The sequence below is a fragment of the Mus musculus genome, chromosome 7 (assembly GCF_000001635.26).
Source record: "Mus musculus strain C57BL/6J chromosome 7, GRCm38.p6 C57BL/6J".
Lineage (NCBI taxonomy): Eukaryota > Metazoa > Chordata > Mammalia > Rodentia > Muridae > Mus > Mus musculus.
This window is the reverse complement of record NC_000073.6, coordinates 7,312,211-7,337,493: the sequence shown is the minus strand read 5'-3', so window position 1 is coordinate 7,337,493 and position 25,283 is coordinate 7,312,211. Positions and strand designations below refer to the sequence as shown.

Genomic DNA, 25,283 nt, shown 5'->3' with positions numbered 1-25,283 from the left:
ATGTTCATTTTCATGGGAGTCTTCTTCCTCCTTAATATTACACTTCTCATGGCCAATTTCATTAATCCCAGGTGCTTTTGGAGAATAAATTTGGATGAAATAACGGATGAATATTTGGGATTATCTTGTACTTTCATCCTGGCAGCAGTTCAGACACCCACTGAAAAAGATTATTTCAACAAGACTCTTAATGTTCTGTAAGTAAATTTGTATTTTAAATTGAAATGAGAACATCAATATTTCTTCAGTGCTTTGAGGATGAAGATTAGGCAAATTCTTGAGTCTTCTGTCCTGGTGCTATGTCTGAAAAACAACCTTAAATCTTTTACAGATTTAATCCAATTTTCTCCATTTAATTAATCCAGTGGAGGTTTTGTTTTTCCTCCAGGTGGCTTCTAATTTAAAGGTTGGAAGCTTTGGAATAAAGGAATATCTACATTGATCTTTAACATAAAGCCCTCCTTTTGATACTTTATATTGCACTCTAGACAGAGATGACTTATTGAAATTGATCCTTTAATATTGCATTATGTTTTATCCAAAGTACATGTAAATAAATGGTCATGAATTCTGCTGACAGTCCTTCCATAAGTCTGCTGCTCCTAGAGCATATTCTGGTTCCAGTAATATTCATGGCACATATAGTTGTCAAAAACTGTACATACATACAAGCTTACTGTCTCAAAGTCATTGTATGTGGTCACTTATTCACTTCTAAACCTTCATCAGTTTTGGAAAGAGAAGATACCTGCACTCAGAAATTCCTATTTCATATGAATGCCTTTGTATGTATATGAGCAAGGAATATTTTGCTCATTAGGGGTCAAGACTTCGAAGTATTTTAAAAGATAAAGTCCAAGAGCACTGTGGCTTCGTACTTCACACTATTTATGTACATTCACTGGCTTTTATGTTTTGCAAAGTTCAATTGGGCACTCTCTCTTTAGAGTAAACCATATTTGGAACATATGGAATCCAATGATATGATTACATTCTTTGAATAAGCAGGCTATCAATAAGAGTGGTGACTGCTTATTTCACTTATCACTGGCATGGGTGACAATTGTATTGTGGGATAGTTGGAATGTTTGAGGACAGTGTTACAGGAGCTTTCTATTAGTTTTTTGTCATTATTTAAGAAAAATGTCTTCTCCATTCATGTATGAGTTGGTTAATCTCTGACCTTTTAAAATATCTAAATCTTGTGGGACTTATTTCAATAATTTTAGTAAATATTAGTGCATATGTTACCAACTTGGTATCAATACCAATTTTTGTGGATTGCTGATCATTGTTTTAAAACACAGCCTTTAGACAACTAGGCTACACAGACATCTTAAGTAACTGATGTTTCCTAAATTTCAGTTATAGGTAGTAGTTTGAGCATTGCACAACTTCTACTCTCAAATTTATTTTGTATATTAGTAAAACATTAATTGAGATTTGTGTGTGTGTGGTAGTAAAGAATAATAAAATGACCTATTTTATAGGGTATAGAATGAAAACACAAGAGTTGTATAATTTTTAGTGAAAGACTGTATGTACTTCACTCTAATCATTAAATATGTAGGTGTACATATATTGTTCATTGATAAAATTATATGAAATGACAAGGATAAAACAGGAGATACTATTCTTTTCATAAACATAAATGAAACCAATATGGTATTATTCCATTCCCATGGTCTAGTGGTCCACTTTTTTTTTTTTACAAATACAATGAATATATCATATAAATTTACACAAAAAAGCTCTTCTATATTATAAGCATATAATACTGGCATATACAAATATCACGGATATTTCCTTATTTTCCTAGTTCTCAGTAGGATACTAGTACTGTTTTAGTGTAATGACAAAGGTTGTCAAAGATGTTTCCTAGAAATTAATTTATAATGAATAAAATACCCAGAGTGAATATATCACATTTCTTTGCAATTAGGAAGTAGGAGAATGATACATTAGTGGTGGGACAAGCCCTTAATCTCTGCACTAAACACCTGTCACTGCTGCATATCTGTGCATTTGAATTGAGCATAGTCTACAAGAAAGTATCTTATAGAACATTTGGATGTATTGCAATCTTATAACCTAAATAGTCCTTGCTCAAATACATACAAACTTATATATTGACATGTATCAATTACCAAATTCATTTTTGATATTTGAATTTAATTAAAAATAAAACTTTAGAAAATATTTTATTTCAATAAAAGATTGAAAAAATAACAGCATGAGGACAGATATGAAGGGATGTGTCAAGAATTTTGACCTCTAATTGTAAATGATTATAAGTACAGGAATCAAATGTTGCTGAAGAGAGAGACCGTTATGCATTAATAAATCATGGTTTCATTCATTTATTTATTTATTTATTTATTTATTTCTCTCTTTCTTTCTTTCTTCCTTTTTTTCTTTCCTTCTCTCTTTCTTTCGTTCTTTCTTACTTTTTTCTATTTTCTTTTTCTTTTCTTTTTTTTTTTTTTTTTTTTTTGAGATAGGGTTTCTCTGTATAGCTCTGGCTCTCCGGGAACTCACTTTGTAGACCAGGCTGGCCTCAAACTCAGAAATCCACCTGCTTCTGCATCCCAAGTGCTGGGATTAAAGGAGAATGACACCACTCCTGGCTATGGTTTCATTTCCTTAGCCAATTCAGTTAATTTCACGAGAAAATATCATGAACTCAGTGGCTCTAATAACAAATACATTTATTGCTCAATAATTTCAAAATGAAGACATGATCAGAATTACTGTTTTGTCAATATCTGTGGTTTTCTCTTTTCCTTCTGATCAAGCACTCAAAAACAAAAATGGAAATTATCTCTGTGGATGAGGTCAATACCATCTCTTAATTATGGGACCAACACTGTCATAAATTTTTAAAGTGCTTTCTATTTTCCAGGTCCATCTGTCAATCCAATCTTATAACAAAAGCCATTTGTTCCCGTCTTTAGATGTCAGATGCAGAAACTTCCAGTATAGTGTAGTGCTTCTATTGAGTACAAATGCTCATGTATAATCATCTGTCCATAATAAACACTGTACTCTTTTACAGAAAAACAACTAAAAACCACAAATATGCTTTGGCATTGGTGTTTGCAATGGATGAAATCAACAGAAATCCTGATCTTTTACCAAATATGTCTTTGATTATAAGATACACTTTGGGCCTTTGTGATGGAAAAACTGTAACACCTACACCATATTTATTTCATAAAAAAAAACAAAGCCCTATCCCTAATTATTTCTGTAATGAAGAGACTATGTGTTCATTTCTGCTTTCAGGACCCAAGTGGGATGTATCTTTAAGTTTCTGGATGTACCTGGACAGCTTCTTATCTCCGCGTGTGAGTTATCATTGGCCAGGAATTCTTAACATCATGTATTTTGGGGGGACTTTGATAGCTATTAAGAAAGTTAATGGATGTGGTTGGACTTATGCTTATGTCAATCTAGGTAGTTCCAGGATACTTACTATTTAGAAACATGATAGGACTTCTGCTAGAGGCTACCACCAGAAGTTGACAAATACCAGCATGGAGGAATAGAAGAGGCCATGGAGAATTGAGTCTGGCATGATGGAAGAGAGAATCTTACAGCCTTGACTGACTGTCAGTCAGAATGCTTCATTATTTATACCAAAATCAGCAAGCAGAGATTGGTTCATGCTGTTCCAAAACGTAGAGCTTATTATTTCTGTCCCCAGATAGGAGTTATCTTCATCTTGGTCATAAGATTAAATTATCATTGGTAAACAATGAAATAACAGAATTATGGTCACGTTATAAGTTTAGTCATCAGAGATAAACTGTGATGGAACAGAAATAAATTTTAACAACATTTTCTCTATAACTTACCTTTTAACTATCTGGAGTATTTTTTTTGTAAAGGCATAAAATACCATTCTTAATCTGGCAACTCATTACATTTCAGTAGTACTAGAAAGGATGAAAAGCTCCAAACCGGTCTGTGGAGTTAGTCATTTGACTACCTGTGATTGTATGTCGAACTATTAAAAGTCAGAATTTAAATTGACATTAGATCGCTGGCAAAAATTTCACACCCATAGTGCTATACCTTTAATAAATCACTTTCTTTAATAATATGATGACATTATTAAAGTAATTAATTTAAATTATTATATTATTATCAGTATATAATATTATTATAAACCTTGTAGAATTTATTGCTATGTTTTATCTTGTTTTTTTTTCTTTTGCTTCCACACCGTAAGATACAAGATTAGAACTTCACAAGTGAACTTTTCTAAGAAAGAGGAGTTATGGGGTTCCAATATCTTGTTCTTCCATATTTTTCCACATGAAAAATTTTGCATCATTATAAGACACTTTTTTTTTTGGTATGATCCTTAATTTCTTTCTTTTTTTATTAGGTATTTTCCTCATTTACATTTCCAATGCTATCCCAAAAGTCCCCTATTCACCCATTACCACTTTTTGGCCCTGGCATTCCCCTGTTCTGGAGCATATAAAGTTTGCAAGTCCAATGGGCCTCTCTTTCCATTGATGGCCTACTAGGCCATATTTTGATACATGTGCAGCTAGAGACAAGAGCTCCGGGGTATTGGTTAGTTCATAATGTTGCTCAACCTATAGGGTTGCAGATCCCTTTAGCTCCTTGGGTGCTTTCTCTAGCTCCTTCATTGGGGGTCCTATGATCCATCCAATAGCTGACTCTGACCATCCAATTATGTATTTGCTAGGTCCCTGCATAGTTTCACAAGAGACAGCTATATCAGGGTCCTTTCAGCAAAATCTTGCTAGTGTATGCAATGGTGTCAGCATTTGGAGGCTAATTATGGGACGGATCATGGATATGGCAGTCTCTAGATGGTCTGTTCTTTTGTCTCAGCTCCAAACTTTATCTCTGTAACTCCTTCAATGGGTGTTTTGTTCCCAATTCTAAGAAGGGGCAAACTGTCCATATTTTGGTCTTCGTACTTCTTCAGTTTCATGTGTTTTGCAAATTGTAACTTATTTCTTGGGTATTCTAAGTTTCTGGGCTAATATCCACTTATCAGTGAGTACATATCATTTGAGTTCTTTTGTGATTGGGTTGCCTAAATCAAGATAATGCCCTACCAGTCCAACCATTTGCCTAATAATTTCATAAATTCATTCTTTTTAATAGCTGTGTATTACTCTATTGTGTAAATGTACCACATTTTCTGTATCCAATCCTCTTTTGAGGGACATCTGGGTTCTTTCCAGTTTTTGCCTATTATAAATAAGGCTGCTATGAATATAGTGGAGCTTGTGTCTTTCTTACTAGTTGGAACATCTTCTGGATATATACCCAGGAGAGGTATTGTGGGATCCTCCGGTAGTACCATGTCCAATGTTCTGAGGAACCACCACACTGATTTCCAGAGTGGTTGTACAAGCCTGCAATCCCACCAACAATGGAGGAGTGTTCCTCTTTCTCCACATCCACGCCAGCATCTGCTGTAACATCAATTTTTGACCTTAGCCATTCTGACTGGTGTGAGATGGAATCTCAGGGTTGTTTTGATTTGCATTTCTCTGATGATTAAGGATGTTTAACATTTTTTTTTGGTGTTTCTCATCCATTCGGTATTCCTCAAGTGAGAATACTTTATTTAGCTCTGAGCCCCATTTTTTAATGGGGTTATGTGATCTTCTGGAGACCACCTTCTTGAGTTCTTTATATATATTGGATATTAGTCCCCTATCTGATATAAGATAGGTAAAGATTCTTTTCCAGTCTGTTGGTGGCCTTTTTGTCTTATTGACGGTGTGTTTTACCTTACAGAAGCTTTGCAGTTTCCTGAGGTCCCATTAGTCAATTCTCGATCTTACAGAACAAGCCATTGTTTTCTATTTAGGAATTTTTCCCCTGTGCCCATATCTTCGAGGCTTTTCACCGCTTTCTCCTCTATAAGTTTCAGTGTCTCTGGTTTTATGTGGAGCTCCTTGATCCACTTAGATTTGACCTTAGTACAAGGAGATAGGAATGGATCAATTCGCATTCTTCTACATAATAACCACCAGTTGTGCCAGCACCATTTGGTGAAAATGCTGTCTTTTTTCCACTGGATGGTTTTACGTCCCTTGTCGAAAATCAAGTGACCATAGGTGTGTGGGTTCATTTCTGGGTCTCCAATTCTATTCCATTGCTCTACTTGTCTGTCACTATAACAGTACCATGCAGTTTTTATCACAATTGCTCTGTAGTACAGCTTTAGGTCAGGCATGGTGATTCCACCAGAGGTTCTTTTATCCGTGAGAAGAGTTTTTGATATCCTAGGTTTTTTGCTTTTCCAGATGAATTTACAAATTGCTCTTTCAGAAAGTACCCAAGGAGCTAAAGGGATCTTCAACCCTATAGGTGGAACAACATTATGAACTAACCAGTACCACTGAGCTCTTGACTCTAGCTGCATATGTATCAAAAGATGGCCTAGTCGGCCATCACTGGAAAGAGAGGCCCATTGGACACGCAGACTTTGTGTGCCCCGGTACAGGGGAACGCCAGGGCCAAAGGGGGGGAGTGGGTGGGTAGGGGAGTGGGGGTGGGTGGGTAAGGGGGACTTTTGGTATAGCATTGGAAATGTAAATGAGCTAAATACCTAATTAAAAAAAATGAAAAAAAAATAAATAAAAAAAAAAAAAAAAAAAAAGAGTTATATGGCTATAGACTAGGTCCCGCTTTAGGAAGAAACTTCAACTCTAACAGCATAAAGTTGACTGTGTGACTCTAGATCTCAATAAAACAACTTTTTGTACCATTAAAAAAAAAAAAAAAAAATTGCTCTTTCAAATTCCTTGAAGAATTGAGTTGGAATTTTGATGGGGATTGCACTGAATCTGTAGATTGCTTTTGGCAAGATAGCCATTTTTACAATGTTGAGCTAGGCAATCCATGAGATGGGAGAACTTTCCTTCTTCTGAGACCTTCTTTAATTTCTTTCATCAGAGACTTGAAGTTCTTATCATACAGATCTTTCATTTCCTTAGTTAGAGTCATGCCAAAGTATTTTATATTATTTGTGACAATTGAGTAGCGTGTGGTTTCCCTAATTTCTTTCTCAGCCTGTTTATTCTTTGTGTAGAGAAAGACCATTGACTTGTTTGAGTTAATTTTATATCCAGCTCCTTCACTGAAGCTATTTATCAGGTTTAGGAGTTCTCTGGTGAAATTTTTAGTGTCACTTATATATATTATCATATCATCTGCAAAAAGTGATAACTTAACTTCTTTTCCAATTTGTATCCCCTTGATCTCCTTTTGTTGTCAAATTGCTCTGGCTAGTACAATGTTGAATAGGTAGAGAGAAAGTGGGAAGCCTTGTCTAGTCCCTGATTTTAGTGGGATTGCTTCCAGCTTCTCACCATTTACTTATCTGTTGGCTATTGGTTTGCTGTAGATTGCTTTTATCTTGTTTAGGTATGGGCCTTGAATTCCTAATCTTTCCAAGACTTTTATCATGAATCGGTGTTGCGTTTTGTAAATGCTTTCTCCTTATCTAAGGAGATGATGATGTGGTTTTTGTCTTTGAGTTTGTTTATCTAATAGATTACATTGATGGATTTCCATATATTAAACCATCCCTGCATCCCTGGAATGAAACCTACTTGGTCAGGATGGATGATTGTTTTCATGTGTTCTTGGATTTGTTGAGCGAGAATTTTATTGAGTATTTTTGCATCGATATTCATAAGGGAAATTGGTCTGAAGATCTCTACCTTTGTTGGATCTTTCTGTGGTTTAAGTATCAGAGTAATTGTGGATTCATCAAATGAGTTGGGTAGAGTACCTTCTACTTCTATTTTGTGGAATAGTTTTGCAGAACTGGAATGAGGTCTTCTTTGAAGGTCTGATAGAACTCTGCACTAAACTCATAAGGTCCTGGGCTTTTTTTGGTTGGGAGACTATTAATGACTGCTTCTATTTCTTTAGGGGATATGGGAATGTTTAGATCTTTGACTTGATCCTGGTTTAACTTTAGTACCTGGTATCTGTCTAGAAACTTGTCCATTTCATCCAGGTTTTCCAGTTTTCTTGAGTATAGCATTTTGTAGAAGGATCTGATGGTGTTTTGGATTTCTTCAGGATCAGTTGTTATGTCTCCCTTTTCCTTTCTGAATTTGTTAATTAGGATGCAGTTCCTGTGCCCTCTAGTGAGTCTGGATAAGGGTATATCATTCTTGTGGATTTCCTCAAAGAACCAGCTCCTCATTTGGTTGATTCTTTAAATAGTTCTTCTTGTTTCCATTTGGTTGATTTTGCCCCTGAGCTTGATTATTTTCTGCCATCTAGTCCACTTGGGTGAATTTGCTTCCTTTTTTCTAGAGCTTTTAGGTGTGTTGTCACGCTGCTAGTGTGTGCTCTCTCCAGTTTCTTTTTGGAGGCACTCAGAGCTATGAGTTTCCCTCCTTCAAATGCTTTCATTGTGTCCCAAAAGTATGGTTATGTTGTGGCTTCATTTTAATTAAACTCTAAGAAGTCTTTAATTTCTTTCTTTATTCCTTCCTTGACCAAGGTATCGCTGAGAAGAGTGTTGTTCATTTTCCACGTGAATTTTGGCTTTCCAATATTTATGTTGTTACTGAAGTACAGCCTTAGTCCATTGTGGTCTGATAGGATGCACGGGACAATTTCAATATTTTTGTATCTGTTGAGGCCTGTTTTGTGACCAATTATATGGTCAATTTTGGAGAAGGTACCATGAGGTGCTGAGAAGAATGTATATCCTTTTGTTTTAGGATTAAATGTTCTGTAGATATCTGTTAAGTCCATTTGTTTCATAAATTCTGTTAGTTTGACTATGTCCCTGTTTAGTTTCTGTTTCCACAATGTGTCCATTGATGAAAGTGGTGTGTTGAAGTCTCCCACTATTATTGTATGAGTTGCAATGTGTGCTTTGAGATTTACTAAAGTTAATTAAATGAATGTGGCTGCCCTCACATTTGGAGCATAGATATTCAGAATTGAGAGTTCTCCTTGAAGAATTTTACCTTTGATGAATATGAAGTGTCCCTCCTTGTCTTTTTTGATAACTTTAGTTTGGAATTCAATTTTATTCGATATTAGAATGGCTACTCCAGCTTGTTTCTTCAGACCATTTGCTTGAAAAATTGTTTTCCAGCCTTTTACTCTGAGGTAGTGTCTGTCCTTTTCCCTGAGATGGGTTTCCTGTAAGCAGCAGAATGTTGGGTCCTGTTTTTGTAGCCAGACTGTTAGTCTATGTCTTTTTATTGGGGAATTGAATCCATTGATATTAAGAGATATTAAGGAAAATTAATTGTTGCTTCCTATTATTTTTGGTTTTAGAGTTGGCATTCTGTTCATGTGACTGTCTTCTTTTTGGTTTGTTGAGGGATTACTTTCTTGCTTTTTCTAGGGTGTGGTTTCTGTCCTTGTATTGCTTTTCCTCTGATATTATCCTTTGAAGGGCTGGATTCGTGGAATGGTTATGTGTGAATTTGGTTTTGCCTTGGAATGCTTTGGTTTCTCCATCTATGGTAATTGAGAGTTTGGCTGGATATAGTAGCCTGGGCTGGCATTTGTGTTCTCTTAGTGTCTGTATAACATCTGTCCAGGATCTTCTGGCTTTCATAGTCTCTGGTGAAAAGTCTGGTGTAATTCTGATAGGCCTGCCTTTATTTGTTACTTGACCTTTTTGGCTGACTGATTTTAATATTCTATCTTTATTTAGTGCATTTGTTGTTCTGATTATTATATGTCAATGGAATTTCTTTTCTGGTCCAGTCCAGTAGGCTTCTTGCAGGTTCATGGGATTCTCTTTCTTTAGGTTTGGGAAGTTTTCCTCTATTATTTTGTTGGAGATATTTGCTGGTCCCTTAAGTTGAAAATCTTCATTCTCATCTACTCCTATTATCCGTAGGTTTGGTCTTCTCAGTGTGTCCTCGTTGTTCCGTATTTTTCCACATGAAGATGTTTAAATCATTATAATCGCTTTTTTTGAAGTTATATTTTTTTATTTATTTATTTATTCCATTTTTTATTAGGTATTTAGCTCATTTACATTTCCAATGCTATACCAAAAGTCCCCCATACCCACCCACCCCCACTCCCCTACCCACCCACTCACCCTTTTTGGCCCTGGCGTTCCCCTGTACTGGGGCATATAAAGTTTGCGTGTCCAATGGGCCTCTCTTTCCAGTGATGGCCAACTAGGCCATCTTTTGATACATATGCAGCTAGAGTCAAGAGCTCCGGGGTACTGGTTAGTTCATAATGTTGTTCCACCTATAGGGTTGCAGATCCCTTTAGCTCCTTGGGTTTTTTCTCCTAGCTCTCTGGCTAGGAATTTCATAAATTCATTCTTTTTAATAGCTGAGTAGTACTCCATTGTGTAGATGTACCACATTTTCTGTATCCATTCCTCTGTTGAGGGGCATCTAGGTTCTTTCTAGCTTCTGGCTATTATAAATAAGGCTGCTATGAACATAGTGGAGCATATGTCCTTCTTACCAGTTGGGGCATCTTCTGGATATATGCCCAGGATAGGTATTGCTGGATCCTCCGGTAATACTATGTCCAAATTTCTGAGGAACCGCCAGACTGATTTCCAGAGTGGTTGTGAAGCAAATTCACCCAAGAGGAGTAGACGGCAGGAAATAATCAAACTCAGGGGTAAAATCAACCAAGTGGAAACAAGAAGAACTATTCAAAGAATTAACCAAACGAGGAGTTGGTTCTTTGAGAAAATCAACAAGATAGATAAACCCTTAGCTAGACTCACTAGAGGGCACAGGGACAAAATCCTAATTAACAAAATCAGAAATGAAAAGGGAGACATAACAACAGATCCTGAAGAAATCCAAAACACCATCAGATCCTTCTACAAAAGGCTATACTCAACAAAACTGGAAAACCTGGACGAAATGGACAAATTTCTGGACAGATACCAGGTACCAAAGTTGAATCAGGATCAAGTTGACCATCTAAACAGTCCCATATCCCCTAAAGAAATAGAAGCAGTTATTGATAGTCTCCCAGCCAAAAAAAGCCCAGGACCAGACGGGTTTAGTGCAGAGTTCTATCAGACCTTCAAAGAAGATCTAATTCCAGTTCTGCACAAACTATTTCATAAAATAGAAGTAGAAGGTACTCTACCCAACTCATTTTATAATCGCTTTTTAAAGTGGACAAAATACCATTCAATCTAACTTCATTTCTATATATTTTCCTCAGGATGTACAACTTATGAATCCCAATTATTTTGCACCAGAATTACCTGGGTATATATTAAGAACAGTTTTTCTAATCCAATTTGCTGCTAACACTTTTAGGCTGCAAAATCTAGTTTACATTTTTACAAATACTTTGATCTTATTGTCTGTTTCCTGGGGAGGCACAGAGGCAGACATTGCCAGAGTAATTCAGAACAAAACCTAAAAAGAAGATCTTGGCAGCTTTATGTGAGTCACAACATCTAGTGTACAATATTACTTTCAAGTAGGATAATATAAAAATATCTCTTCCAAATGCTGTATCAGTATTATGTACAGGACTCTACTCTTCATTTTAGTAGTTTTATGGATTATGGCATAAAAGCCTTTTTAATAAATATTAATCAAATATCCCCAAATTGTAAAAGTATAAAAATCCCTTCAAACATTTGAAACAGAGATATCAAGACTAAAACTGAAAGACAGAAAGGCAGTCATTATAACATCTGAATACATTTGTAACATCTTTGTCAAACAGCTATGCTTGCTGTTCCCATCAGAACTGGATGTGCCAGGCTTCCACGTTTGCTAATTTGAATCAGAGAGAAAAAGTCACAGGTAATCAACTGTTTGCAGGTAAATATGATTACAAGTGTTTTTACATGCACCACACCTCATGCTGCTCTCTGTGTTTTAGATCCTTCAGCTTACCTATGGACCTTTCCATTCTATCTTCAGTGATGATGAACAATATCCCTATCTCTATCAGATGGCCCCAAAGGACACATCTCTAGCATTGGCAATGGTCTCCTTCATACTTTATTTGAAATGGAACTGGATTGGCCTTGTCATCCCAGATGACGATCAAGGAAACCAATTTCTTTTAGAGTTGAAGAAACAGAGTGAAAACAAGGAAATTTGCTTTGCCTTTGTGAAAATGATCTCTGTTGATGATACTTCATTTCCACATAAAACTGAAATGGACTACAACCAAATTGTGATGTCATCCACAAATGTTATTATCATTTATGGAGAAACACGCAATTTCATTTATTTGATCTTCAGAATGTGGGAACCTCCCATTTTACAGAGAATATGGATCACCACAAAACAATTGAATTTCCCTACCAGGAAGACAGACATAAGTCATGGCACATTCTATGGATCACTTACTTTTCTACCCCACCATGGTGAGATTTCTGGCTTTAAAAAGTTTGTACAGACATGGTTCCATGTCAGAAACACAGATTTATATTTAGTAATGCCAGAGTGGAACTATTTTAACTATGTAAGCTCAGCATCCAATTGTAAAATACTGAAGAACAATTCATCTGATGCCTCATTTGATTGGCTAATGGAACAGAAGTTTGACATGACCTTTAGTGAGAATAGTCATAACATATACAATGCTGTGCATGCCATAGCCCATGCCCTCCATGAGATGAATCTGCAACAGGCTGATAATCAGGCAATAGGCAATGGAAAAGGAGCCAGTTCTCACTGCTTGAAGGTAAAAGTTTCTTCTATTGGCCGAGGTTTGGTATCTTCAATTGCATAGTTGTTTAGAGTCTTTCAGATGCCCAGACATAAAGAAATAAGAAATATTTTCCAAAATAGATAGGTTTCCCGAACATTTTACCTTAACAAAAGCAAATCTATAGATTGTTATGAATGTGATTGGAAAAAGAATTCACAGATTAGCAATGAAAATGTTTGGTTTTATACAGAGCAAACAAATATCTATTAGCATGCCCCTTCTAATATTGGATATAAAAAGTCTTTCCTCATTAAATTTCTCCATGATTAGAAGATGAGTTTTTATTTATATTTGTCAATTATATGGAAATCATTTGGAGGAATTATTTTCATTAGTGTAATCCAGTGATTCTGCAAAGAGTGTAGGCTCTGGAGAACATTCTGGGTTTTCTGAGAGTAACTAAACAAGAAATAGTGTTGGTATTCATTTCTGTCTGTAGAAATATGTTTATATGTGTGAATGTATGCTTCTCACTGAGTATATGTATATTTTCTACTCTTTCTGTGTATCTGCATTTATATTTGTGTTACTTTCAACATATATGTTTATCTCTCTGTATGAAAGTGGAATTGAGCAACAATTATTTCTATGTAGGAATTTCTTTCTATAAGTGTTTGTTTATATATGTGTGTATGTTTCTTTGGGGTTTTGTCAGAGTAGGTTTCATTGTGCACAATGTATGTATTTTGTAAGTGTTTATAAGTACTTATATGGATTTGTACCTGCTTTACTGTGTATGTGTCTGCCTATTTCTTTGTACTTGGCAAGGCCTTTGCCTTCCTTTTTGTCTTTAGGTGTGAATATAAAACTCTCTGTGTGTCAATATTATTCATGGCTGTTCCTTATATATTTATACCACTCCCCGTGTTTTGCTGTCAGCCTCCCTCCCTCTCTCTCTCTCTCTCTCTCTCTCTCTCTCTGTGTGTGTGTGTGTGTGTGTGTGTGTGTGTGTGTGTTTGTGTGAGTGTGTGTGTGTATGTCTGTATGTCTGTGTGTGAGGTTGTATGTGTGCCAGTGTATTATTTTGTGTGATTTCATATCTGTGTTTTTATTTGAGTGGATATGATTGTCACTTATGTGAATGAATATTTACATATGTGTGTCAACATGTACGTATATTTGTTTGTAAATGAATGTATAGATGTATTATATGTGTAACATGGAAAAGATGTGAGCCACTCTAGGTGTCTGTGTGTATATTCGTGTGTTTGTGTGCGTGTGTTTGGTGTGTGTGTGTGTGTGTGTGTGTGTGTGTGTTTGTGTGTGTGTGTGTGTGTTGCATACCTGTGTTTGGATCTGCATTTTTCTCTGTGTTTGGAATTCTTCACTGAGAAAACTGAAATTCTTGTAATATTCTGATAATTTCATTTATGCAATTGCATTTGTTGTAATTCCTCTCTTCCTTTCTTTAAATACATTTGCCTTTGCTATGAAATCAGAATGAATTTTATGACTTGAAGGAATGATACATACATTATAGTGCAATGCTTGTATTTTAGGTAAACTCCTTTCTAAGAAGGACCTACTTCACTAATCCTCTTGGGGACAAAGTGTTTATGAAGCAAAGAGTAATAATGCAGGATGAATATGATATTATTCACTTTGGGAATCTCTCACAACACCTTGGGATTAAGATGAAGTTAGGAAAGTTCAGCCCATATTTACCACATGGTCGACACTCTCACTTATATGTAGACATGATTGAGTTGGCCACAGGAAGAAGAAAGGTAAGTGTGTGCTAGCTTACTGGTTTATAATACAGAGCAGTAAACAGTGTCAGATGAATACACGGCAACACATTGAAATGAACAATTTAGTCACATAAGGAACCAATTTCTAGTCTCCTGTATGATATTTCATTTTTCAGTTTTCACATTTTTACCAATTATTTGAAGATTTCAAACATGCATAAAATATACCTTTGTCATACCAGAACCATTTTTGAAATTTAATAAATGAAAAAACCTGGTTTTCACCAGTTTGATATTCTTTCCTTTAAATTAAACAAATTTTTCTTCACATAATTGCTCTAATGAAACAGTAATTTCCTCCCTTACCTTAAACTACTGGAACAGGTATTGGTATGAAATAGGCTAATGTTACAGTTATGAAACACCAGTAGTCATAATTGCTATCCCTTGTCATTATATCCAAAAGTGTTTACCATATAATAAAAGGACATTCAACACATTCACTAATGAACACAATTACAGAAAATCATATTCATAGAAACATGACTTTTTAGTAAATTTGAAGATTCCATTCACTCTTTTACATAAGATGACCACAAGGTCAAAGGAACCTATAGACAGCACTAGAACAACAGAAAAAATAAAGGTTATTAACACACCTCAAGTACAGCAATAACAGCAGCCAGACAAAATCATCAAATAATTTTCAGTTATAATTGAACTTTTTTGTTAACATTCTCTAAATGAAATCAAAGACAACAAAACTGGATTTTTTTAAGACATTCCTAAGTTGCCTGCAGAGGGTAGGAAGACACATTCATATACAAGAGGAGAACTTTTCTTTATTAAAAAATGGAGGAAAACAGTATAATGTTTAATAAGAGGGAAAAAGGTAATTCAAGAACAATATATTTGATGGATATGTGTGGAATAATTCTTTACAAAAACACCTACCAAAAGAACACAACACACAACAGAAAGATCATTCTCTGAGAACAGGGAGATTTTTTTAAATTTTAATTGTTTTATTGATTGAAAATAACTTGTAATTCTCACATAATATATCCTAATTACAGTTTCCATTCCTTCTATTGGGATATGAACAATTGTCAGTTTTACTGGCTAATATATCATAGTTAATATGCCTATTTCCTTTCCTTATTATCAGATCCTCTTTATGTCACTCATTAGAAAATGACAGGATTCTATGAGAGAATAATAAAATAAATCAAGTTTAAACAAATCTAATCCATCATAATAGAACAAAATTTTCATAACACATTCTGGTACCTAGACATATGAAATTGAGCTAGATGAAAAGACCACGAAATACTATTTCATACCTCATACGAATAGTAGTGAATGAAGCATGAGTTAGTGATAGACAATTGAGTGACAGTTATTCCCAGTTTAGTACTAAGAATATTTTATTTTGAAAATATAATTCTAACTGTCAATTTGACAATCAGAACATCTGGAACTACTGATATAAATTATTTATTCCACATTTGCATGTGAACAAACATAAGAAGAAGCACCTATAAACTATTAATGTCAAACTGCAAAAGGAATTCCTTGGACAAAGTGATGTTATATGTAAATGGGAATTCTACACAAACACCCTGAAATAGACTGTCCTTTTCAAAGCCAGCCAAAACATAAAAATCTGGTAGTCAAACACTGTTGGTACCTTCTTTTATCACTGATTAACCATAGCATAATTACCAAATACAAGGGACAGTAGGAAAATTTTTGTGACTCACAAATGCCCTGTTCTCCTACCTCGAAATTAATCTTATATAAACTGAATGTACTCAGGACAATGTGAAAATATAATCACATTGATATTTGAGCCCAAATGAGACCAACTCATTGATTCCACTTGTCTATTCAATCTATTGTAGACAGGATTTCTTGAGGTTTGTGGGATGAGACCAATTCTCAGCGTTGCTTGCAAACTAATCAGAGTTAATACACCTCCACAACTGCTGATAATCCTGGCTTGCTCATTCTTTTTTCTACTTTGGATTTTTGTCAACTCTTTATCATTCACTCTGAAAATTGTTATTTTTGGAGCTGTGCTACTTATAAAATATTTAGGAAGCACTACATGGCAATAAATGAGTGTTAGATACTCCTCATATGTATCTATGTGGCGCAATGCATGAAAATATAAGTATCATTAATCGCAGTATACTTTAATACAAGTTTATATAATATTAAATATATGTATATATATATGTATACACACACACACACAAATTTATTATTTTTTACCTTTGTGCCTTGAATAGGGCCTGATATGTAGTACGGCTTTTATGGGGAAAATTTGCAATCATATTCCTAACATTCAACTGGTATAAAACAGACTAAAGCCAAAAAAAAAATCAAAAACAAAAAAATCAAAACAAAACAAAACAAAAAACTATATTTATTATCAGGCTGTCATGGAACTCATTCTGTAGACCATGATGGCCTCAAAATCAAAAATCTGCCTGCCTTTGCCTGCCAAGTGCTGGGATTAAAGGTGTGTGCCACCACTGCCCAGCTGCCTTTGACTTAATAAAAGTAAGACATATAAAGCCTTTACAAAAAAATAAAAATAAAAAATAAAAAAAAAACCTGCTCTTATTTTACTGTTGTTTATTATATTCTTAGAGTTGAAGATTGAACCTAGTATGTGTTAGGCTAAAAGCTACCCATGAATTATACTCCCATTTTTATTGTGATTTTGCTATTTGTGGCTTTTTTTCAATTTTTTAAATAGGAGATTTAATTTATTTACATTTCAAATGTTACTCCTTTACCCTGTTTCCCTTCCACAAAGCCACTATACCATCCCCCCTTACCCTGTTTCTTTGAGGATGCTCTCCCACCCAACTACCCACTCCTTCCTCAGCACCTAAGCATCCCTCTACACTGGGGCATCAAGCCTTCACAGAACCAAAGGACTCCCCTCCAATTGTTGCCAGATAGGAAACTTTAACTCCTTCAGTCCTTCCCCTAACACCTCCATTGGGGTCCCTGTGCTCAGTTCATTGGTTGACTGTGAGCATCCATATCTGTATTGGTCAGGATCTGGCAGAGCCTCTCAGGAGATAGCTGTATCAGGCTACTGTTTGTAAACACTTCTGGCCATCCACAATAGTGCCTGGGTGTGGTGTCTGCATTTGGGATGGATCTCCAGGTGGGGTAGTCTCTGTGTGTCCTTTCCTTCTGTCTCTGCTCTACTCTTTGCCCCATTATTTCCATTAGACAGGAACAATTCTGGGTTAAAATTTTGTGGATGTGTGGGTGGCCCTATTCCTCAACTGGGGGCGGGGGGGCATGTATAACCTCTGGTTATGGTATCAACAGATTCTTCCTCCCGATTCTAGGATATTTCAGCTAATATCATCCCTGTGGGTTCCTGGGATGCTCTTGATTTCCTGGCATATGGGACTCTCTGGTTGCTACCCAAAGAACCCATCCCTGATTGCTATACACCTCTGTTCAATTTCCTGACCTGTGTACACATCTTCCATCTTCTACCATACCTGATTCTTCTCCTATTTTCCCCCTCCCCCTGTTTCCTTCCTCTAAGGGAGAATTTATTTCAGGGATGCAAGCATACTTCAATATATGCAGTTCCATTAAATGCAATAAAAGACAAAATATAGAATTACATTATTTTCCAAAAGCCTTCAGAAATGGCTCTTAGACAACTCCAACATTAATTCAAAGATAAAGAAACAAAAATAGTGATAGAACAGAAGGAACCTATATTGATATTAGGACATTTTCTTTCACAAAACTATTCACAATACTATAATACATGCAGAGAAAATTTTATCTATGAAAGTCAGAAAAAATGTCAGGTTGTTTTTGTGATTCATGTTTTCATCCAAGCACTTTAGAGACAAAATCTGAAAATCTCTGTCTGTTTCTTCCCAGTCTACCCTATATTGTGAGTCCAAAACAGCCATGTGTGATATGGAGACACTACCTTAATATAAATTATCATAAAGTACAAAAGTATGCAGACTTTCCATACTCCAACACAAAATAGTCTTTCAAATATAACAAAGGGTTAATATACAGTTAAAAAAAATGATGGGAGCCAGGCATGTTGGCACATACCTTTAATTCCAGCACTTGAGAGGCAGAGTCAGGCAGATTTCTGAGTTCGAGGCCAGCCTGGTTTACAAAGAAAGTTCCAGGACAGCCAGGGCTATATAGAGAAACCCTGTCTCGAAAAAAAAAAAAAAAGAAAGAAGGAAAGGAAGGAAGGAGGGAGGGAGGGAGGGAGGGAGGGAGGGAGGGAGGGAGGGAGGAAGGAAAGAAAGAAAGAAAGAAAGAAAGAAAGAAAGAAAGAAAGAAAGAAAGAAAGAAAGAAAGAAAGAGGGAAAGAGGGGAAAGAGGGAAAGAGTGAAAGAGGGAAAGAGTGAAAGAGGGAAAGAAAGAGGTAAAGAGGGAAAGAAAGAGGGAAAGAGGGAAAGGGAAAGGAAGGAAGGAAGGGAGCAAGGGAGCAAGCGAGCAAGAAAGAAGGAAAGAAAGAAAGAAAGAAAGAAAGAAAGAAAGAAAGAAAGAAAGAAAGAAAGAAAGGAAGGAAGGAAGGAAGGAAGGAAGGAAGGAAGGAAGGAAGAAAGGAAGAAAGAAAGAAAGAAAGAAAATGATGGACAGGGGAAATATATTCTGATATTTGATGGGAAAGTGTAAGACCCTTTTCAACAATATCAAAAATATAGAAAGAATTCTTCAAATCATCAATTAACTTTAAACAATCTAATATTTATCCAGCTTTTTCCAATATGTGAAGCCACTATATAGCATTTTGACGTCATGGAATACTCCATATTCAAGGTCGCTACGGATTAATTTATCATCTCCAACCATATTAAACCAGTGTCTGCATACTCCACTATTTTTATATACATTTTCTCTTGCTTTGCAACAGTAATTTATTTGAGGTCATATTTGTTATCTGTGACTGAAGGATATATTTTTTCCTATTACAAATTTCTTCAAATACTAACTTGCTTCTCTGTTGCTTTAATTAAACTTTGATAATAAGGAAAGTGAGGAGGAAGGTGTGATTTGACATATGCCTTATAGTTATAGAAAGACGGGTGTGGATATCAGGAAAAGAACTAAAGAATAGATTTTTTTCTTTATGATAAGGCAAGGCAAAATCTTTTAATATCAGTTTCCCAGAACATTTTTCTGATTCTCCCATTAGTGGAAAAACTGCCAACATTACTTTAGGCTGTTTTTTTTTCCCAAGAGATCTTAAAAGAACACTACTTACTGGATCAACTGCCCACAGTAAGATGGGCATTCTTATATCAATTACCAAAGAAGAAAATGCTTCAAAGATATGAGGACAGGCTAGTGTTGGCTGAGAGAATATTTCAATTAAGTTTCCTCTTTCCATAGCACTTAGTACCAAGTTGAAAATACTTAACTAAAAATCATCCGGTTGCAACTTCTGTAGTTTTCACATACAGCTCAATATCAGCTCTTTTTCCTAAATTACTAGACACTCAGATAATATGCAACATTTCTTCAATGCATTTCCAATATTCAGTTCTGGCCATTAAATAATGGACATTGTAAAATGTCAATCAGGGGCCTGGTGGTGGTGGCACACACCTTTAATCCCAGGACTTGGGAGGCAGAGGCAGGTGGATTTCTGAGTTTGAGGCCAGACTGGTCTACAAAGTGAGTTCCAGGACAGCCAGGGCTACACAGAGAAACCCTGCCTCAAAACACACTCACAAAAAAGACCAAACAAATAAATGTCAATCAGATTGTGTGAATGAAATGAGGTTATTGAAATCTTAAAGTGCTAATCTAAAACATAAAAGAACCTTCTAAAATTCGTTACCAATATGTGTGTAATTTTTCTCAGATGCCATCCTCTGTGTGCAGTGCAGATTGTAGTCCTGGATTCAGAAGATTGTGGAAGGAGGGAATGGCAGCCTGCTGTTTTGTTTGCAGCCCCTGCCCAGAAAATGAAATTTCTAATGAGACAAGTGAGTGTTTGCTGCTCTGATATATTCTGAAGATATGTATTTCTCTTCCATCACCCTGGAATAATGAAGTCAGCTAAAAGGCAACTGCAGATATAAAGTATATTACTTATCAAATTTAGTACTTGTAGATACAAAAATCCTTAACAAAATGTTGCAAAAGCAAACAAACATGCCTGGAGCCTTGACCCACATAGTGACTCATTGAAAATTCATGGAAGATTTTATTTCACAAATACTTTAGAAAATATAACTGCAATTTGCAGGAATACTGCACAAGATTTTCCAAACAGATAATCTATTATAAAACTACATGTACATTTAGATTTTAGTCACTAATTTTGTTAGTATTGATTTACTCATATTTCATGAATCTATCTATCCTAAATATGATTATGCACACCATGTACATATAAGAGCCCATGAAAAACTGAATATTATATTTAATCTACTGGATTAGATCATGAGATGACTAGGTGCAAAATCCATGTTCTCTGTAAGATTAATATAGAAGACAAAAGTATTTGCAAATTTATGAAAAAATGCTAAGTATGCGATATTAAGAGGGCCATGTTCAAACCCAGATGTAGTAAGAATCCAGGATGTAGGGGATAAGAGTTGACCTGTCAATTGCAATATACCATGAGAGTCATATTCATTATATTACATACTACACCCATTATTAAAATAATTTTTTAGGGTTGGCAAAATGCAATAAGTTTATGGTTACCTTTTCAAATATTTTGCCTTTCCTTCTACATAATGAATTAAAATTCTTAAAAGACATATTATGCCTGTGAGACAGTTAAACAGTTAAATCATTTGTTGCTAAGGCTTACAGTTTGAGTTTATTCCCATGATGCATGGAGTAAAACCAAGCAATCTACTAAGTTGTCTTTTGAAGTCATACATTTTAACATATACTGTACTTGAAAACAAATTTAAAGTATACAAAATTGTATTAGATGTAAAAAAATTAATATGTACATCAAAATTAAATACAAAAATTCCATAAAATATTTTATTGCATTATTTGCTTAAGTGTGTGGAGTGGATAACACATATACAGGTGCACATAAGAGCAAATAATACTGCTGTCATTAAATTTATATTTACTTGTGAGATATCTGTCATGGGTACTGGGATCTGAACTCAGATTCTCTGGTAGAACAACATATTCTATTTATATCTAATCCACCTTCTTAGACTCTTAGGCAACCTATCAAATAATATCTGTCCACAAATGCATTGTTGTAGATGAGAATTCTGAAAACCAAGGAAGCACATCAACATTCTTTGAAATGACTTGTAAATTAAGTGCAATTACAATCACTGTTCATGTTGTTACCGAGTTGGGATTACAATTTCAGAATGGAGTATAATTGCTTAACACAACCTATCTGGGTTACCACCCTTTCCAGAAGATTCCTTTGTTATTTTGCTGATTCTGTATCACAACACTGATTTCATCCTTGATTCTCATATGAATGAAGGTGAGGAAAGAATTAAAGTGCTCAGCTTTCCATATGAAGAAGGAATCAAGGTGAAGGAACTTTTAGTACAAAGTATCTACAGAGATATTTTTCCTTCAGTGCTAAAATGAGTGCACATCATGAACAATAACCAGAACTTTTGATTAATTATTGCCAGATGAGGAAACATCTTAGGGCTTATTTCATTAATATTTTCTACTATTCAAACATAAACATTATATTTCCTCTCATATTCCACCTTCTTATATGACTTATGACAGGAATCACTTAAATACAATAATGCAATATCTACCTTCACATGAACGCACATATATACATACAGCCTACCTGTTCAATTTTGTGTTGTTTCTGTGTCAACAAGTTTGAGCTAGTAAATTCTCCAGCAGCTATTATACAGCTTTTCCCAGTAGAAGTCAGAATCTCAATGTGTCATAGGGAATCAATTGATAAAATAGTCACTGATCTCAGAAAACAGTGAGTATAGGGTTTTGTATTTATAAAATATACCCAACCACATTGTGGTTTATGAATGTATCTTCTCTGAAATAAATAATCTACTTGATGTTAACATAGAACTAAAAAAATGGCTTAGGAAATCTTAGCTTTCTGATAACTTCTTTTTTATTTATTTTTTACATTTCATATTCCATTACCCATCCCCCCATACACCGACTGAATACTCCACATCCCACACCTTCTCCCCAACCCAAACTCTTCACGTTGAACCCCCATCCCCCACACCACCTTATAGGAACTAAAAGGGGGCCTGGGAAAAGAGGGGGGAGTGAGGACCCATGTCCAGCTAGAATTCCACTTATGCCCTGGACAGGCAGACTTGGGAGGGTTGCCAGACACTTTCCATTCAGCTCTGGGTGGGCATCCAAGCCTCTGACTCACTCAACAGGGCATGGACAAGGGGCAGCCCAACCTGGAGGCCCTGGGGCAACACCCTGTAGCCCAGGGGTTATGGGAGTGAGGGAAGAGGGAAGTCAGGTTCCCACACTGGCAAGAGTGAGCACAGCCTTGATGATGAGAGACTGTCTATGCCTTTAGAGCTTTATTTTACAAAGTCCAAGAGAACGAACCAATGTGGGAGAGAGGAAGGGGGTAGAAAAAAAGAGAGAGTAAGAGGGAGAGATTGAGAGGAGAATAAGAGCAAGCAAACAAAGGAGGGGGGGCAAGGAATGGCCAAACAACCCCTTTAAAATATGCTATCTTTTCTGTTGCTAGGTAACTGGGGAGGAGTTTAGCCTGAAGGTCAAAAGCTTGGGATATTGCCTACATGACTTCTAGCCTTGTTTCTCTTGTGGGGGCTGTAGTGGAAGGTAACTTAGGCAGGAGCCAGTGTTCCAGGACCATGATAGAACTCCTTCCCTTCTCTGTAGGTAAATTATGACCACTGAATCCCAGCTCGACTGGAGACCAGCCTGTCTGTGCATAGACCAATGCCCCACACCACCTGTCTTCTAAACTCCCTGGGGCCTTCAGTCTTTGAGGGTTAGGTGCACCTTCTGTGAATGAACACAGACCCAGAAGCCCTTTACTGTATTGGGGGACCCATACCAGCTGGTGTATGGTGTCTGTTTGGTGGTACATTGTTTGAGAGATTTCTGGGGTCAAGATTAACTGAGACTGTTGGTCTGCCTGTAAGATTACCTTATCCTCAACTACTTTCAGCCTTCCCTAATTCAGGAATTAGTTGCTTCTGTACACTGGTTGGGTGCAAATAACTGTATTTAGGAGGGTAGTAATGATAGATGCTTTTTGTGAGTGCTCCAGGGCCTCAGTAAAATGTGAGGCAATAAGACCTCCTCTTGACCTAGATCCCAATTTGGGCCTGTCATTGGACCTTCTTTTCCTCAGGCTCCTCTCCATTTCATCCTTGCATTCAGACAGGAACAATTATGGGCTGGAGATGTGACTATGGGATGGGAATCCCATCACTCACTTGATGTCCTGTCTTCCGGCTGGAGGTGGGCTCTTTAAGTTAACACTATCTACTGTAGTACATTTCATCTAAGGTCTCTGACCTCCCAAGTCTCTGGTGCATTTTGGTGGGTCCACCCACCCTCCTATTACCTGAGGTTGCCTGTTTATATTCTTTTTGCTGGTCCTCAGAGATCGGTTCCCCTCTCACCTGCCCACACACCACAAACCCCTTTCAAATAACATCATAAATGATACAATGAAGTTAAGTATACAAAGAACAAATTGCTTGGTTTTATTTCATTTAAATCTTTATGAACTTTATGAATTGAAATCAATGCTCGGCAACAGCATCCTTCACATTACATATCAGCATCAAAGGCAGCATTGCAAGGCTTCTTTCATTACCCTTACTTGAATTACCTTGACAATAAAATTTCTGAAGCAGACCTAACTAAGCTTTCCTTTGGAAATCAGATATGGATCAATGTGTGAATTGTCCAGAATACCAATATGCCAACACAGAACAGAACAAATGTATTCAGAAAGGTGTCACCTTCCTAAGCTATGAAGACCCCTTGGGGATGGCACTTGCCTTAATGGCCTTCTGCTTCTCTGCATTCACAGCTGTGGTACTTTGTGTCTTTGTGAAGCACCATGACACTCCTATTGTGAAGGCCAATAACAGAAGCCTCAGCTACCTATTACTCATGTCACTCATGTTCTGTTTTCTGTGCTCCTTTTTCTTCATTGGCCTTCCAAACAGAGCCATCTGTGTCTTACAGCAAATCACATTTGGAATTGTATTCACTGTGGCTGTTTCCACAGTTCTGGCCAAAACAGTCACTGTGGTTCTGGCTTTCAAAGTCACAGACCCAGGGAGAAGATTGAGAAACTTCCTGGTATCAGGGACACCCAACTACATTATTCCCATATGTTCCCTACTCCAATGTGTTCTGTGTGCAATCTGGCTAGCAGTTTCTCCTCCCTTTGTTGATATTGATGAACACACTCTCCATGGCCATATCATCATTGTGTGCAACAAGGGCTCAGATACTGCATTCTACTGTATCCTGGGATATTTGGCCTGCCTGGCACTTGGAAGCTTCTCTCTGGCTTTCTTGGCCAAGAATCTGCCTGACACATTCAATGAAGCCAAATTCTTGACCTTCAGCATGCTAGTGTTCTGTAGTGTCTGGGTCACCTTCCTCCCTGTCTACCATAGCACCAAGGGCAAACACATGGTTGCTGTGGAGATCTTCTCCATCTTGGCATCCAGTGCAGGGATCCTTGGATGTATTTTTGTACCCAAGATTTATATCATTTTAATGCGACCAGAGAGAAATTCTACCCAAAAGATCAGGGAAAAATCATATTTCTGAACAAATATTTAGGAATTCTGTCAAATGTAAAGTTGGTACATACCCACCAAATATTGGGTTATA

At 36.3% G+C, this 25,283-nt stretch overlaps 1 protein-coding gene across 2 annotated transcripts; it reads left to right on the top strand.

Annotated features, from left to right (window-relative positions):
* On the top strand, window positions 1–25,283 carry Vmn2r30 (vomeronasal 2, receptor 30). Of its 2 annotated transcripts, none has more exons than XM_017322128.2 (6): window positions 1–197; window positions 3,056–3,347; window positions 11,878–12,690; window positions 14,217–14,444; window positions 20,299–20,422; window positions 24,466–25,283. In XM_017322128.2, the coding sequence occupies exons 1-6, from the start codon at window positions 1–3 to the stop codon at window positions 25,218–25,220; spliced, it is 2,409 nt and encodes an 802-aa protein (XP_017177617.1). In that variant the 3' UTR covers window positions 25,221–25,283. The 2 variants fall into 2 exon arrangements, with proteins under 2 accessions (XP_017177617.1, NP_033516.3); NM_009490.3 differs by having other exon boundaries at window positions 24,316–25,220.